General features: G+C 39.7%; 1 protein-coding gene across 1 annotated transcript in view; it reads left to right on the top strand.

Annotated features, from left to right (window-relative positions):
• The window catches only part of PTCHD1 (patched domain containing 1), a 194,721-nt gene extending 176,393 nt beyond the window's left edge, over positions 1–18,328 (top strand). Inside the window, exon 3 of the mRNA XM_081947987.1 lies at positions 14,976–18,328. Coding sequence (XP_081804113.1) covers positions 14,976–16,630 — 1,655 coding nt within the window. The 3' untranslated portion in view covers positions 16,631–18,328. The remainder of the gene's footprint in view (positions 1–14,975) is intronic.
• The last annotated feature ends 528 nt before the right edge of the window (positions 18,329–18,856 follow it).

The following is an 18,856-nucleotide window of genomic DNA, read 5'->3' on the forward strand; positions in this document are numbered from 1 at the left end:
GAGTATATTTCTTACATCTTCTACTTTGTAACTGGGATTTTCATCCTTTTTATCACTCTCCTATTTCATTATGTATTTTTTTATTTCTTTTTTCTCTTTACTCCCTTCCTCCTTATGTGATTGGCACTATTATAATTCAGCCATATTTCATCAGCTTTCTGGGAATCTTCATCTCACTCTTACTCTGATTGGTCTGCTTCTAAGCCATTTAACTAAAATCAAGTATTTCTGTATGAATAGAAATAATTGATCTGACTGTATGAAAAATAGTATTTTTCAGGTTTACCACAATGGGATCTAAAAATGTCAGGAATCTTACCTATGGTAACACTGCTATTAATTCATTACTTAGGTACGTTCCCTTAACTTGTTCTGCCATTGACTTACTGAAAGTTTAAAGAAACAGTAATATCAGAATCAGATTTTACAATGTTATGAAAAAGACAGTAGAATTGGAGATATCTTTTGAAACTTGATAATAATTCTCAGATACTCTAGGACCGTGATGGTGAACCTATGGCACGCGTGCCACAAGTGGCACTTGGAGCCATTTGTCAGGGCACGCGAGGCACTGCCCTGTCAGCTGGCCAGCGTGCATGCATGCGCTGGCCAGCTGAGTTCACCTTTTTAAAAGCTATTTTTCGCCTTCCCCAGGCTTCATAGGCTTTATAGGAGCCTGGGGAGGGTGAAAAGAGCCTCCCCCGCCCCCCCCAGAGGCTTCAGGGACCGTCCGGAGGCTTCCCTGAAGCCTTCGGAGCGTTTAAAATGACCCTCCGAGCAACCCGGAAGTCACTTCCGGGTTGCTCGGAGGATGGTTTTAAACGTTCCGAAGGCTTCAGGGAAGCCTCCGGACGGTCCCTGAAGCCTCCAGGGGGGCGGGGGAGGCTCTTTTCGCCCTCCCCAGGCTCCTATAAAGCCTATGAAGCCTGGGGAGGGCGAAAAAAGCATGTAAAAATGGGGGGGCGTGGCATTGTGCGCGCATGCACACTGGGGGGGGCGTGTTGCATTATGGGTGCGGCACACCCGCATATGACCCCCCCCGCGCTCCCCCATTTGTGGCACGCGAGCCAAAAAAGGTTCGCCATCGCTGCTCTAGGACCATGATGGCGAACCTATGATGCATGCCACAGGTGGCACACGGAGCCACATCTGCCAGCATGTGAGCCGTCAGCTGATTTTCAGCCTTCTGCCGGGCCCAACTCATTTCCTCATTTCTGAACTTCCAGTTGGCCCATTGGGCCCATTTTTCATCCTCCCCAGGCTCCAGAGGCTTTCCTGAAGCCTGGTGAGGGCAAAAACCCATGCGTGCATGTGTGTGGGTCATTGGGAGGGGAGGTTGCATGCACATGTGCAGGTGGATGGGGCGCATTGCATTGTGGATGTGGGGCATATGCATGGGCTCTATCATGCCCATGCACAATTTTGGCATGCATTTACAAAAAGGGATTAGATAGGCAAACAAGTGTCCACAGCAAACTGCAATTATGGTAATATCAAAATGACGTTTCATGTGTAGTGACATCATCAAGTTAATGCCACCATTCCATACTTGTTTCCTGAAAAAACTATGTCACTTTTGCAACTTAAAATTGTCTCCTTTGCCCTTCCCAGAAATGCCCACAACTATAACTCTAGGAAATACTTGCAGAGAAACTTTAGGCAAATAAGTAAATTAAAGATGCTTGGAACATGCTGCATTTGAAGAGTTTGGCTGAGCCCTCACTCAATTAAAAACATATTTCTGCTATAAATTAATTCAATACAAGTAAGACTATCGGGAATCATACAGGATGAGTATGTTTGCTAACTAAAATGTATGTACATTTCTAATCTTTCTTCTTCCCAAACCCCAGGGAACAAAGTAGCTATCTAAAAATATGCAAAAATATAGCATACAACAAAAAAAGACAAAGATGAACAGCTGCTGCAGAACACACCGTTGACCTTGGATCATTGTCCATGTCCTTGTATTACATTGGCAAGTTGCTCCATGACAATGTTTCTACCTATAGGCATTTGGACCTTCCAGCACTTGAGCTAGCACAGACTTCATGCCAAAGTAGCCTCTGTTTACTCAAGAGCATTATCAGAAGCCAGTAATAGTAGTAAAATATGTTGAACACTGGTTTGTGACTAGGTTAGGAGTAAAATGTAAGACAGCTACAAAATATATTTGAACTTTCTCTTTTTTCCCCATGTGGTGGAAATAATGATGTTTCTCCTGACTTGCCTTTATTTATTTATATATGTTTGCCTTTAATGCACTTTCTGACTTCTGAATTGTGTACTGAAGGCCATGAAAGAGGAAAGCACTGTGCTTTTTACTTCTGATCATGTCAGTAACTGAAAAAGATGTTTGTGTACAGTATATGAATATTGTGAAGACTTTTTTTTCTAAGAAGCAAAATTTGCTAAGCACCTTAATCTCACAATTAAATTCACAGGACTGTGACCACAATCACTCCATGCACACACTAGTTTTTTTTTCCTTCTTTTTTTGTTTCTGTTATAATTTTGCACCAGTGAGGTTAAAACCAATTTCGTTGTATTGAAGTACAATGACAATAAAGATTATACTTATACTTATGTGGCCTAGTACTATGCACTTGAGTTATTTCCATCACTGCAGTGTAATTTATTGTTATATTTATATCTCCCATTCACTAGGATTCTTCAAAATATTTTGAAGCATCAGCTTTAAAAATGTTGATGCCACAATGAATCAAATAATGTTTTGATTACTCTATCTCAGATATATTTTTAGGCTTCCATACAACATTTTTTAAAAGCTATTACTGCTTTTAAAAGTTGTATTGAAATTATGTTGGTTTAATAAGATCGGTTCGCCCGAATAGGTAATTTCCTTTTTTAAAAAAGGTTTGATGGGCAAGGACAATAAAGCAGATGTCAGTAACATTTTCAGATAATGGGAATAACAGAACAAAACAGAAAAATATACCCCCTATTATAAAATTATCTCCTGTTGTACAGTCAGGCTAGGACATATGACAGTTCTTAACAGAATAAATTATATCTGTAAATGCAAAATTGAGTGGAAGTAAATAAGATAGTAAAAAGGCATAGTCTATCATTTCTGTCCCTAGAGGTTGTATGGAGATAAATCATCAATACAAAAAAAATATCACAATAAATAGGAGGACAGTTTCTATGCACATGTAAACTACCTAAGTTGAAGAAATAATATGATTACAAAGAATATATGTAAACATGAACATCACATGAACTTCCTGAAATTTTCAGTTGGGAGGCAGTGATGAAATCAGGAAAAATTGAACAATTACCTTGCTCAAGTTACTAAGATCTTTAAAAAATAAGTTTCAGTAGTAATAAGTAGTAATAAAATGGTAATAGTTGTGGGGTGTGTAGTAAAATGATGTATGGGAATGCAAATACTACAATAGTTTGTGACTCATTAAAGTGTCTGCAGCTATATCCATTATCATGCAGTTTTCATGCTCCTATGAATTACAAAATATGTTTTCTAGCAATGCATTTGCAACCCAGATAGAGAATCAGTTCTACCATATTTATCAACAAATGAAGATACAGTACAGCAAGAGTAAATTCAGTCTCAGTTATTGAATCTTATAAGAGTCATCTACATATTTAAAACAGACAATTCAAACAATATCAAACTCTTCAGAGTTGCAATTGACAATTAGTTTATAACAAAATCCTAGGCAAATATATTTTGATTCATGGAGAAATGAGACAGACATGCATAAATGTTCTGCAGAATTTACATTTGTCTAGGAAGAACTACCATTCTAGAAATATATACATCCCACCATTGAAAACAAGCCTAAACTGAGATTTTGGTACCTTTGGGATTATTTCTGAAACAACTATCTGGCTTTGTGAACTATATTTTAGCTTCTTAAAGTCCATTTCCATTTGTTATACACAAATATTGTTTGCATATCAAAGCTTTTAGAAGATAGTATTTAAGGACGTTCTCTATAAATTGATTACTGTACAATACAGCCTCCACATTCATGTATAAATTCAGGAAAATAGCTGTGTTTGATGGAGTCAGCTGTACAGTCAGCTGGGAATCCTATAGTAGACTGTGTGTTTATTTAAGATGTATTGAACTGGTCTCTAAAACCCTTTGACTATGTTTTACTACAGCCTTAGGGCTAATTCATGTTCTTATTCAGAAATGTTTCAAATTTTTAGATACTTTTCCTTCTCTCCCCCCTCCCACCTCCACAATACTTGTATGAAAGACATTCCTTTAAAAATCTGTAAATGTCTATAATGCTGTCCTGTTCTCTGTTGTATTGGTTACTATTCAACTGTTGTTCAGTTAGAACTAAATTATTTATGTTTGAGAAAAAAAGACACCATTGAAGACAAGACCCACAAGGAAACTAAAGTGTCAGATTTCCAAAAATTTTATCCAAAAGCTGCTGATTCCTCTTCTCTTGTTTTTTATTATCACATGCTCAACACAAAATATCCATCCCTTTAACATCATATTTCTACTTCTCTGGTGCTATCTTTTTCAGGCAAGTCATTGTATATATTCTTATAAGAACTAAGGCACTGCATAAGGCTTTTATGAAGGAAATATTCACTACATACTGAATCAGAGGTCTCCAGTGATATATGAAAAATGTTATCTGAGGTACACCAGCTAGACATGAATAATGTAACACACACAAGCATGTAGTATTGAATGTAGCCCACAGTCTTTAGTTAAGGAAGCATTCATAGAACTCTGCTTTAGACCAGGGAGTCAAAGGTAACATTAATTGCATTGCTCTGATCCCAAATCCATTCTCTCCCAATAGCTACTACAGAAGCAAAGATCAATCAGCCTCTTTTTGAGGTGCTGAGAAAACCAAGTTCGATTCTTTTCATGTTCAATATGAGAAATCTCTTCTAAGCTTGATTCCAACATGATTTCTTGCAGGTGAGGAAAGGAAAAGATATATATATATATCTGGATTATGGCCCACTTCATAATATGGCTGGTTTATTACCCTAGGAGAAGTGCCATTACATGATTGTCAAAGACAGAGACATAGTAAAAGGAAGGTTCAGAGCAAAATGAAAATCCAATTGTTTATACTGGTAAAACCCAGTATAAAACACACACAATAATTGATGGATATTGAATGCTACTGTACCACATCTACTAAGATCTGTCAATTAGTAAAAGAATCCTAAATGCTTTAGGATTAGTTCTTATTGCTGGGCTGTCATTATATAAAAAATGCTAGGATTTGATTTTAGAACAGTTAGCTGAATAAAAATGGCATCTTTGAGTATGATACCAAAGTTTAAGGCAACTTTATCTACAGTATTTAGAGGAATTATAAAATGTGTAGGTTTCTACATTGACAAGTAATCTGTTGGGTTTTTTTTTTTGCTTTCTTTTCTTTTTTAAAAAGGTCATTTTGCTTTTATGGAAGCAGTGAAAGTGAGCTTAATTATTTTCCCTGTTTAGAATAGACCATAACTATTTAAAACATAACAATAGGAAGTCATTCAGTGGTTGTACTTTTTTGCTAGTTTTTATGCCTTTATCACTGTTCCTAATTAGTTTTAATGGGGGCACTGTGCTAGTCATCAAATTGACAGTCATGACCTACCCAGCAGAAGCAACCATAAAACAATTTGGAGAACAAGGACCAATCTTGGAGATGTTCTGGGACCCCCCTTATGGCACAAGCTTCTTTCAGTTTGGGATCTAAGGCCTTTTTAAACATTTAGACCAAGAGTCTTTCTGGCCAGTATCGTAGTCTTCCAGCTATTCTCCGGAACTCCCAAACTAATTCCTTCACGGGACGACCAGCCTGTCGCAATGCCTGAATCTGGTCTTCAGCATCCACGTGTTGGGCCACATCGTTAAATCGGGCGTGCATCAGTTGGATGAACCCAGTTACATCATCTAGCTCTGGAGCCACTTCCTCATGGAGCTCCGCTATCCATTGAGCAGCCTCCCCTTCATTCATCCCCTCGGCTATTTCTTGGATCAACTCTCGATCAGACGAGTATTGTGGGTCTACTTGATCAACGTACACCCATACTCGATTCAGGAAGTAAGCCAGCTTATCTGGGGTCCCGTCGAATGTTGCACAAAACCAGGGGGGGTGTTGGAGGAGAGGGTACTGGTGGTTGAACAGGGGCAGCCTGTTGGCCTGCTGCCTGAGATGGTAAGCCCCTTTGTTGGGTCATACCCCTTGGTTGGGCAAAAGCCTGTTGAGGCATTGCTAGGGGGGGCTGGACCCAGTGGCTGTCCCAGTCCCTGGTTCTGCCCAGGGGCAGTTATCTGGAATGGTGCCATCTACTGGAAGGGGGCAGGCATCCACAGACATTGAGCCCATCCATGACCCGGGAAGAAAGCTCACCCTGGGGTTGCTTGATTCATGGGCTCAGAGTCACCCCTTTGCAGCTGGGGGGAGGTGACTGATGTTGGCTTTACTCCAGTAGTAAGGGGTTGGTTTGATTCGCTGGTTGCTGTGTAGAAACAGCCAAGATCTCCACTCCACTGCGTAGCAAATTCTCTGCTAGGAAAGGAGAATGTGGGCTGTGTGAGGTTCCACTTAGATGGTCCTGAGGGGGCAAGGGGGTTGATTCCACTCACATTTAGCTATCCAAATTGGTCTGGGAGGGCCATCAGAGAATGGCTGCATGAGGGTGCCTGGGATCTCCATTCCTCAGACCTTCTGGCCCTCATCCAGTCATCTGTCGGAGCTTCCCTGGTGCCCCTCTCACCTTCTAGCAGACATTATTTAGAAGTCGTAAATCCTGAGGCTTCATCTCGCAGGTCTAATTCTGTCTGCGAGGGAAGTCTGGGGGTTGTTCCTTTCGCTGGGCTCCCAGCCGGAATTCCTTTTCTTTAGCTTCTGCAGCTTCAAATATTTCTTTAGAAGGTGCATAGATAGTATCGACAAATGCAAGCGATCCATTATCTTTGGCCTTCTCTGCTGCATTCTTTTCTTCCTCCATCTTCACTGAAATTTCATACTGTCCAGGGTTGGGTCAGAACTGGGATTCAGTACCCCTATAAAAGTAATTTTAAAGGGAGAATTGGGATAATATCAGCGTTCCAATTATCATGCAGAATTAAATCAGAGTCCAAGGCAAACCTTTCCTTAAAGTTCCAATTTAATAAGTCAGACATGTTGGTACATCTGTGGAATCCCAATTCTGGAAGTTACCTAGGATTCCCACCCAGTGAAAGTTCATGATCTTGACCCCACACCCACTAATCCATCACATGGCCCAATCTTCTTCTTCCACGCTGTCATCTCCACCCTGCTGGTTCCGGTCAGGTGCCAAGGTGCGGAGATAAAGAATAACCTTGAGCTTCTAGAAAGGAATTTTTTTATTTTGAAAACAACACATTCTACCCATTGCTATTTCCACCCCCCCCCCCCCCCCTAATGAATATACATACTAAAGATGAAGCTAGAAGAGAGTGTGGCAGGCCAAAGATTCTTAAAGGAACCGCTGCAGGCCTGACAGTTTGTTGTTTGTTTAATTCACAGAAATGTATGCAATAACTGGAAGCAAGTTAAAAACTGAGAATTTAAGCAGAAGAAACCAAATTTGCTTGCTCCCCTAAAGAACTTACCATAGATTATGAAATAAAATTTCAATGTGGAATGGCTTAAAGCAAGCTTTCCAGTCTTCTTCTCTCAAGAGGTGTTTGTTTGCAGCTTCCAGAAATCTAAATTAACCTAGCCTAACACAAAGGAGATATCCGTGGGGGGGGGGGGGGGGGGGAGATAGTTTACAAAGGAAATGGTGTATAGGTAGTCCTCGACTTACAACCACAATTGAACCAAAATTTCTGTTGCTAAACAAGACAGGTGCTAAGTGAGTTTTGCCCCACTTTATGACCTTTCTTGCCACAGTTGTTAAGTTAACTACTGCAGTTGTAAAGTTGGTAACACAGTTGTTAAGTGAATCTGGCTTCTCCATTGACTTTGCATGGCAGAAAATTACAAAAGATCACATGACCTTGGACATTGCAACTGCTATAAATATGAACCAGTTGCCAAGCATCCAAATTTTGATCATGTGACCACAGTGATGCTGCAGCAATCGTAAGTGTGAAAAATGACCATAGGTCATTTTTTTCAGTATGGTTGAAATATTGTATCTATAAAGTTTTACAATAGTTTACCTGTAATAGGTAGTCCTCAGCTGACAAACATTTGTTTAGAACAGTCACTAAGCAAATGTTTATAAGTTGAGGACTACCTGTTATAGGTAAATTGTTATAAAACTTTATAGATTCAATATTTAAAAATTAAGTTGACATTTGTGGTGGTCTTTACATAAATGGCTTTTTAATTTATTTTTAAAGTAGCACATGAAGGAAGATAAAATTAAAGTATCCTATCTTTTAATATGGAATTGTTATTCTGTTTAGAACCATTTTTACCTAAAGGCTTATAATATTGGCAGGTTCAGTATTTGCCCTCATTAGCTCAATCAAGCCCTCCTGAAATAAACTGAACATATTAGTTAGAGCAGTGGTGGGTTTCAAAAATTTTTTACTACCTATTCTGTGGGTGTGGCCTGTTTTGTGGGTGTGGCTTGGCGGTCAGACCGGGTAGGCATGGCCAACTTGTAAAATGTGGTGAAACTCACTTAACAATGCTCTTCCTTAGCAACCAAAATGTTGGCTCAGAAACTCTGACATTTGAAGTACCAAGTCTTAAAGCTGTCAAATTACAAGACTCTTGCACCCATAAACCTTTAGAAAAAAATCCCCAGGGGTGTTCAAACTTGACAGCTTTAAGACTTGTGGACTTCAACTCCCAGAATTCCTCCTTCCCTTGCTCAGCTGCTATCACCGGGGTGCTGCCAGGACAAGCAAGGTCTTGGGAGGGACCTTCCCTCCCCATCCAGAGAGCCCATGCCAGGAGAGAGGAGGCAGGCTGGTTTGAATGCTGGTGAGTGGGTGGTTTAGTGGCCAGTGAATCTGGTGCAATGGCAGGGCTCTTGCCATCACTGAGAGCACCGCTGGCAGCCACTACTTGCCATCACCACCGCTCCAATTCACCAGAAGCGGTGCCGGTAGCAATGCTTGGGGAAGGGAGAGCAAGAACTGATTGCCCGGGATTGTGCTTCAGCTGCTACCATGATAATTTACGTTTTGTCAGCTGGGAAGCTGGCAAAAAAGCCTTCATTTCCCCATCACTGCCAAATGGTCTGTGCCCTCCCCCTATGAATTGCACAGCGCTAGACTCAGGTCAGCATGAGCCACAGTCCCATTCCCCTTCTTCCTGAGCCAATATGAAGGGGACCGCGGCTCGCGCTGACCTGAGTCTAGCGCTGAGAAGTCTCCTGCACAGCATGGCTCTTCTCCACAGCGCAGCGGAAGGAGTTGCTATACCCGCCACCGTGATCCTGAGGTATTTTGCTTGCACGCGCAAGAAAGAGATGAAAGAGAAAAGGGGAGAAAGAGAGAGAGATAGAGAGAAATGAAAGAGAGCTGAAAGAGAGAATGGGAGAGAGGGAAAAGAGAGGGAAACAAATTAGAGAGAGAAAAGAGAAGGAAACAAATCAGCGCTAAAAGCCACACCCGTCCTCCCTCCCTTCCTCTCCACAACCTTCCCCCCCAAAAGCTTTTTCCCATATAATACCAGCAGCCATTTCATCTCCACCAAAGTAGATACATACACACACGCGTGCGTGCCACACACACACGCATGCACGCACACACACCAAAAAATAAAATAAAATAAAATAAAAAATGGCAGAAATGGAGAAAGGAGTGAGACCTCCAGAAAATAAAAGAAGCAGGATGCTGGCTCACCTGTAAAAAGGGAAATCAATGAAGAGATGAAGGTACATCTCTGCACTCCCCCTTTATTGTCACTGTATCGCAAGCGAGAAGGGAAGAAAAAGGGAAGAGTTGAGTCACAGAAAGAACAAGCGCCCTCTACTATGAGGCAGGAGAACTGTGTGCCTCACCTACCTCAGGATTTTGTAGGCTTTTAACCCTCGCTTAACTCTGCTCGAGCTATCATAAAACGCCTAAAAAGTCAGACTAGATGAGGCATGCAGTTCTCCTGCCTCATAGTAGAGGACGCTTTTTAGAGGCTTTTTTAAACAGTTAGGCAGTCATTCATGGTGAGGCAGCAGCTAGCTAGCCTCACCTCAGCACTCGCCTTTTCCCTTTTACATTTTTTTTCTTTTCATGATGAGCGGTGAGGCTGTGCCTCCCCTGCCTCCCCTGACTGCACGTCACTGCTCTGTACTGAATCTTGTTTGTCACAGGAACATACCCAAGTATCTAAAATGGGCTATCTGTACCAGAGTGCTATTAATTAGGAGGCTGTGATTAATAAGTTCAGCACTATAAATTTGGCAAAAATGTATAACAAAGTATCACAAAAGTAAGTATAACAATGATCGGTCAAGAGAAATGCCTTGCAGGAAATATTGATCAGAATCCCTGCAATAACCTCTCTTGTTCATTTTTAGAGGAAAATTTTAGCCGTCATGATTGCAGAGATAACACCCTGAAGATTAAGCAAAGCAAATGAAGAAATGTGTGTTTACATGCTTTGATTTTCTGAATAAGGTCAGCTTTCAAAGAATGGTTTTGGTGATATAATATAACAGTAATTCAAATAAATATTTATAGGATTGCACTGCATAAAAACAAAGCATATTGATTAAACCTTTGAAGTAGAATGTTCTCTATCTATTCCAGGATTTATTTTGCACTGAATATATAAAGATTTGATCCAATTGTAACATTTTGATTCATTTACTCAAACTTCTGTATTAGCTATATAAAGAAAAAAACAATCTCAAAGTAATATACTGCAAAGTTCAATGCAAAATGCAAATATCAAAATATAAAGCAGTGCAATTACATACAATTATATAAACAAAAAGCATTTAACATAATCTATCATAATTTTCCTCTCAGACTAAATAAACACAGTCCAAGACTCAATACAAAAAAAAAGTGGGTGAAGAGATGCTGAATATTAAAGTGGAGAACACTGTAGATCACACATACAGTATAATCAACAGAATCCCCCTAATGCACAGGTCTGTATCTGTGAAGTTAATCTAGAAGTACAGGTAGTCCTCAATTTACAACCACAATTGAGCTCAACATTTCCATTGCTAAGTAAGACAGTTTTCAAGTGAATTTTGACCCATTTTATGATGTTTCTTGCCACAGTTGTTATATGAATCACTTGTTAAGTTGTTGTTATATTAGTAACATGGTTGTTAAGTGAATATGGCTTCCCCATTGACTTTGCTTGTCTGAGATTTGAGATTTGTTGATATTAACACCCAGATTTCTCAGCAATAGTCAGGTGATTAAAGTTTGTCCAACTCTTTCTGAGGCAAAAATCATTTTATGGCTGAGAACAAGTGGGAGCTTATCCCAATCCTCTTTCAGTATCTTTCCTCTTCAAAGTGCTGTATAATTAGCTATGTAAATAGAATGGCAGTAGTTTTGGAGGACATTGGGACACTGGAGGCTGATTTACAAAGATGATATAATATGTTGCAGAAATAATGCTTATAAAAAGGGTATTTGTATGAAATGACCAGGCTGAACCTGAGCGACACATCAAATACATCATCAGTCACGAGTCCCTTCATGCCCACAAGAGATCTAAGTCCAGCCACCTTGAATGTCTTTGACTCCTATCTGCCACCAATTTCCTTTGTCTGTTACTAGTTCAGATTCTTGTAGAGAGCTTAAGCTTGCTATAAATCTTTATACACATTTCCTTATTACCCTGGCACTTGGCATTATGTACATATGGTAGGTAAAGAAATCCCTGTGGATTTTACTCCACTAGACATACCCGACTATAAGGGATGGTGCTCAGCTCCATTTCAAAGCCATTGAGCCAATACTGTACATTTTGTACATAGGTGTATTTCTTCCATTGTTAAAATAATTGTATATTGGATATTATTAATAGCCAAAATTTTATAGGGAAGTAAAATTCTAATTTTTGTTATGATGCTAAATCAGTTATTTAGACTGGACTCCCATAAACCTACCTGTCAACCATCCTGTTGGTAAATGCAGCAAAAGAAACTCCTGGACATTATTTTACGAATAATTCCACATAAGAGTAGAAGCACAGAAGTAGCAAAGCCGGTTCTAAAGTTTTCATTGTCTACCAATCAATTGTATTTATTCTGTTTAGGGAACATTTGAAGCAGCTTGGAGATTTCCCAGTGTTTGACCTTGCGGTTTTAGAGCTGTCCTGGGCTGCACAGTCTCACTTGAATTTCTTAACTCCCTTCCAACCTCCCCTTATAATCGTCTATATGTCAAAAGTTTAAAAGTATAATAATATTTCAGTTCATTCATGTCTATCGTCTAAATTATTTACTAGGCCAAGCAACCACTTGGTTCCATGGGTATAGAATTTTGCACATAATTATGAATTCAATGGATAATCAATCTAACCTATTTTTGTCACTTTTAGAAACAAACCTTTGTGTTTCACACAGCATTGTGAGGTTAAGGTGCTGATCAGGGGTGGGTTTCAATTTTTTTTACTATCGGTTCTGTGGATGTGGCTTGTTTGGTGGATGTGGTTTGTTAGTCATGTGATGGTGGACATGACTTGTTGGTCATGTGACTGGGTGTACCTGCTCCATGGTCATGTCACTGGTTGGTCATGTGACTGGGTGGGCATAGCTGGTTGGTCATGTGACTGGGTGGGCATGGCCAATTTGACATCACTCACCAGGAGATGTCATGGATTGAGCAAAATGTGGTGAAGTTCATTTAACAATGCTTTTGCTTAGCAACCAAAATTGTGGGCTCAATTGTAGTCATAAATCAAGGACTCTCTCTGCCTTCCTCTGCATGGCAGCCTTATCCTAGTAAACTCCTTCTCCTTTCTGGCAATTTTCCTCTCTGTTAGAGGCACCAAAACAATCCTGACAATGTAAGGTTTCCTGCTGTAGCAGGGGGTTGGACTAGATGAGTATCCTTCTAGCTCTAAATTGCTATGCTGTTTTCTTTCTTTCTTTCTTTCTTTCTTTCTTTCTTTCTTTCTTTCTTTCTTTCTTTCTTTCTTTCTTTCTCCCTTCCCTCTGTGGAAAGCAACCCATCCCAAATAAAATATTACTCATAAGAAAAGGCTCCCAGAAAAGCAAGGAAAAATCAAGCTGCTAACAAAGAAACCTGCCTGAGGCTTATTCCACATTCCTGCCAGATAGAGATAATGAGATAATGAGCCTATAGAAAGTTTGGCTCCATTCACACAAGCAGGCAAACAGATCTGCAGAAAATCTATTCAAGATAGGATATTTTGAAATTTCCCTGTGGCAATATTTGGCAGCTAAAAAAACAGAGTAATAGGATCAGAGTAAGCAGCCCCACACTCAAGATCCAACACAGGACAAAAGTCATTTAGCCACAATGGAAATCATGCAAACCCTTTTAGAAACACAATGCCCATATTGCACAAACCCCAAAACTTCAAAAACATAGAACCATATAAGAATCCTTCCTTTTATCCAGTTTGACCCAGAAACAAATTGCTGAATGTCACTTTGTTTCTGCAATTAAAAACCTCCTTTGGAGCAGCTTTTCAATTTAAAGCAGGGGTCTCCAAAGTTTGCAACATTAAGACTTGTTGACTTCAACTCCCAGAATTTCACAGCCAGTTATGCTCAGTTTGGAGACTCAAATTTAAAGTGGCAGCATTTGTTTTTCTCATTTGCTGAATCTCCTGGCTGAAAAGTAAGTTTCCTTCTAACACCTCCCTCTTTCTTTCTTCTTCTTTCTCTTTATTTCTCCCTTCCCTCCCCCCCTCCCTCCCCCCTCTCTCTTTTACTTTTTAAAGCCTTTTCCCTTGCCTGAACCAGCAGGGAAAAAAGGCTTTAAAAAGTAAAAAACAAAAAAGCTTTGACTATTGCGCACCTCACAGCTGAGCCCTGCGATTGTCAGAAGCTTTTTTTTTACTTTTTAAAGCCTTTTTTCCCTGCCCATTCAGGCAAACCAGTAGGAAAAAAAGACTTTAAAAAGCTACACTGGTGCAAATGCTGCTTACCTGTGTGTAGGCAGGAGCCAGGAAGAGGCAGTTCTGTGGATCCACATGGTGAAAGTGAGGCAGGGCAAGCGTTGGAGTGGGTGGGGCCAACCAGTGCAATAACGATTGCTCTGCACATGCGCAGAAGCAAAACCCAAGATGGTGGTGCCTATGGCGCCGCCGGGAGAACCAGTTCAAGGGCCTGGCCAGGTTGCCATTACTACCAGTTTCGAAAGGTATGCCAGATATTTAATACTTATTCAGCCAAAGCAGACCAAACCGATAGGAATCCACCTCTGGTGCTGAGGCAGAATCTAGCACCTTAATCTATTTTTGAAAATAAATATTGAGATATCATCGTTATATAAATCATATGAAGCGATATCCATTTTCAAACATTAATGCCAAACTATGCCCTTGCATAAGCATTTTCATTGTGTGAAAAGACCCATCTGTACATTTTGACAACATCCACAAGGCTTTTTCTGAGCATGTTTATCAAAGAAAACAAATGAGAAAAAATTATTTGTGCCAAGGCTCAAATTAATCTTCATTGCATCCCATAACATAGACTTCATGTTTAAGTTTTCTCTTTAGTTGCATTATCAATAAAATATTACTGAAGTTTCTTTAACTTTGGTTACTCTTAAAGTAACCAAAGTAAAGCCATGGCATTAAAAATGTATAATTTAGCTTTAATTGGATAACTTGTTAGCATAATTCTTCTTGGCTACAAATTTCCTGGCACAGATCAATTACCATCAATTACTGTAGTCTATTTTTAAAAATAACTTTATGTCAGTATATATGAACATTTACCTACACCAGGATAATTTCTTCCTAAATTACCCAGGTCATGCAATGCACAATTAGCTATATCCTCATTTGCAGGAGTTACCTGCAAATTTTAATTATATAACAGCATTACAGTTGCTCTTTTCTTCATTCCAGGGCACGGATTATATGGAACTTTTGAAATGCTGTCCTCCTGGAGGAAAACTAAAGAAGACCAACATGTAAAAGAGAGAACTGCAGCTGTGTTCGAAGACTCCATGCTCTCCTTTTCTCTCACCACTGCCATGTATCTCGTGACTTTCGGGATTGGTGCCAGCCCTTTCACCAACATCGAAGCAGCCAGGATTTTCTGCTGCAATTCTTGTATTGCAATTTTCTTCAACTACCTCTATGTACTCTCCTTTTATGGTTCCAGCCTCGTGTTTACTGGCTACATAGAAAACAACTACCAGCATAGTATCTTCTGCCGAAAGGTACCAAAACCAGAGGTATTGCAAGAGAAGCCTGCTTGGTATAGATTTCTTCTGACAGCCAAATTTAGCGAGGATACAGCAGAGTCTGAGGAAACAAACAGTTATGAAAGCCACCTTTTGGTGTGTTTCCTCAAGCGTTATTACTGTGACTGGATAACAAACACGTATGTCAAGCCTTTTGTAGTTCTCTTTTACCTTATTTATATTTCCTTTGCCTTAATGGGCTACTTGCAGGTCAGCGAAGAGTCAGACCTCAGTAACATTGTAGCAACTGCGACACAAACCATGGAGTATACTGCTGCTCAGCAGAAGTACTTCAGCAATTACAGCCCTGTCATTGGGTTTTATATTTATGAATCAATAGAATATTGGAATGTGACCGTTCAAGATGACATGCTAGAGTATACTAAGGGGTTTGTAAGGATATCTTGGTTTGAGAGCTATTTGAATTATCTGAGAAAACTCAACATATCAACTGGATTATCTAAAAAGAATTTTACTGATATGCTGAGGAACTCCTTCCTGAAAGCTCCCCAATATGCCCATTTTTCAGAGGATGTCATTTTTTCCAAAAAATACAATAATAAAGTTGAAGTGGTGGCCTCTCGAATGTTCTTGGTAGCTAAGACCATGGATACCAAACGAGAAGAGCTCTATCCCCTCCTGGAAACTTTACGAAAGCTGTCTCTCAAATCTAAAGTGAAGTTCATTGTTTTCAACCCATCCTTTGTCTACATGGACCGTTATGCCTCCTATGTGGGGGGGCCCTTGCAGAACTCCTGTATTAGTGCTTTATTCCTGCTCTTCTTCTCTGCATTCCTAGTGGCAGATTCTCTCATCAATGTATGGCTCACACTCACTGTTGTCTCAGTTGAATTTGGAGTTATAGGTTTTATGACCCTGTGGAAAGTTGAGCTGGACTGTATTTCTGTGTTGTGTTTAATTTATGGAATTAATTATACAGTTGACAACTGTGCACCTCTCTTGTCAACATTTGTCCTGGGCAAAGATTTCACAAGAACTAAATGGGTAAAGAATGCCCTGGAAGTGCACGGGGTAGCAATTTTACAGAGCTATCTCTGCTACATTGTTGGTCTGATTCCTCTCGCAACTGTGCCTTCAAATCTGACCCGTACACTGTTCAGGTGCTTGTTTTTGATAGCATTAGTCACCTTCTTTCATTGCTTTGCCATTTTACCTGTGATACTAACTTTTCTGCCACCGTCAAAGAAAAAAAGGAAAGAGAAGAAAACTCCTGAGAATCGGGAGGAAATAGAATGTGTTGAAATGGTGGATATGGATAGTACGCGTGTGGTTGACCAAATTACAACCGTCTGACTAGTTGGTTTGTCTTGCTTTTTTTTTAAAAAAAAAACCATCACCGTTAAATATTGCCAAGAGAAAAAAAATCATATTGATTATAACAATAGGATTTGGATGTCTGTTTTCAAATTAAAACCAGGAGCATCCAGAGCACCATGTGAAGGGGGAAATATGACTGTTTGTGGATTGGCCTTCACATATAAAGTACAGTGACATTTACATTCACCCAATACAATGAGAGTGTCATCTTGGGTTGCTATCTGAGATAAAGACAATAGAGATGGGGGTACTAAATAGCATACTGCCGTGTCTGCCCTGCCAATGCTGCTGCCCCCGGGGCAGTGTGTGCCCACACATTGAAAGGTCAACTGACAAGGCTGAAGAAGCAGTAAGTGTACATTTTGGACACAGAGGCTATCTAAAACTTTTAGTACAGCAATAACTCAGTTCCATGAGTCAGCTATTATGGATCTTAGCCATTACATCTAACTTTTATTTCTTTTGCTTCTTTTTTTCTTTCTTCTTTTTCTGAATAGAAATATATATGCAAGCTGTTAAACAAAAGCAAACCAACAATGGCCAAGAAATTCAAATTTATGCACGGCTAAATAGAGTTATCACTGTTAATCTAGGGTCATTTCGCAGTTGCCTTTTTTTCTGAATTAATAAATATTTTAAAGTGGAATTAATCCCCTATATATTTTAATACAACATAATTTTCTAGCATTTTTAAAGAAAAAAAAACCAAATTAATAATACATATAAACATATTCAAGTTATCTGTTACATCACTTTTTCAGTAGGGTTTATTAATGTTATTCAATAGGGATTATTGTTGTTATTATTGGAAACCCTGCTTTCCTCTGCTAGATTTGATAGCATTCTCTGATATGTTAGGAGATCTAATGGCAGGTTGGCAAAGGAATATATTTAGCAAATCCTACCAAAATCCATGAAACAAGCCTCAGATGCCTACATTTTATCTCACAAATGTGTATTTTGTAGAATGTCTTAAACTACCAGCCATTGTTCCAGGCTGTACACTATTAGTACACAAAAAGAGGATCAATGTATAGCCATACATAATATATAATATCAGTCACAATCTTCAACTAGAATTTCTGTCTCTGAAGTCTCTACTATAAACTATAAAGCAAGGAAATCAGTTGAACTCTCCAGAAAAGTGGTTTTGAATTCTTAATGCTGAAATATTTCATGAGATAATGTTTAAAGGAACTGTTCTAATATAATAAAACATAGTAAACAGTTATCACTGCCCTCTTGAAAGGTATAAGATGTGGTGCCAGAAGAGAAGAAAGAATCAAACAATTTACAGTTCTGCAGTGAACTAGAACAGAGGGATTCATAAAATGTGTTTCCATCATCTTTGGTGTATCTACTTGGTATATCCCTGATATTTGCTAAAACATACTATTGCCCTCTGTGATACAGAAAAATACCGAATTTGCTTATAGCACGGATAACTCACAAATTCTGGAAAATTTCAGTTCACATTAGCTACCGTATTTTTCAGAGTATAAAATGCATCATTTTTCCTCAAAAAAGAGGCTGAAAATCTGGGTGCGTCTTATACATCGAATACAGCATTTTTTGCCTCCCAGAGCCCCATCCCCTTCACCAAAATGGCCATGCATACCCTTATGGAGGCTTTCAGAGAGCTCCTGGGGGCGGGGAGGACAGAAATGAGCAAGAAATGGGCCACACACACACACACCCAGCTGCCAGCAGCACTCCATAAGCCTCCATAAGGCTATGCATGCAATTTCTTTGACCAAAAACAGACCTGTTTTTGTGAAAAACGGGCTGTTCTTTGCTCATTTTTGCTCCCCCCCGGAGCATTCTGCAAGCCCCTCCCCCCAGCTATTCATGCCTTTAAAAAACGGGTCTGTTTCCACAAAAAACGGCCCTTTTTTGGGAGGTTTGCAGAGTGCAAAAAAAAATTTTTTCCTTTTGGAAAGCTCTTTAACTGATTGATGAGAATTACATTGATCAAGCGCTGTGCCAGCAGAAACAAAGTCTTAGGTGCTGCAGATTGTCAGCGATTTCCTTCTCCAGCACATGGATAAATACACCTGGAAACATCTACCTCCCCACCTACTCTCTCTCTCTCTCTCTCCCTACCTACCTACTGTATTTCTCTCTCTCTCTCTCTCCCTCTACCTACCTACCTACCTACATACTTACCTTCTTTCTCTCTCTCTCCTTCCCTACCTATCTACT

This window comes from Natrix helvetica, assembly GCF_964273705.1.
Source record: "Natrix helvetica genome assembly, chromosome: 3".
Lineage (NCBI taxonomy): Eukaryota > Metazoa > Chordata > Lepidosauria > Squamata > Natricidae > Natrix > Natrix helvetica.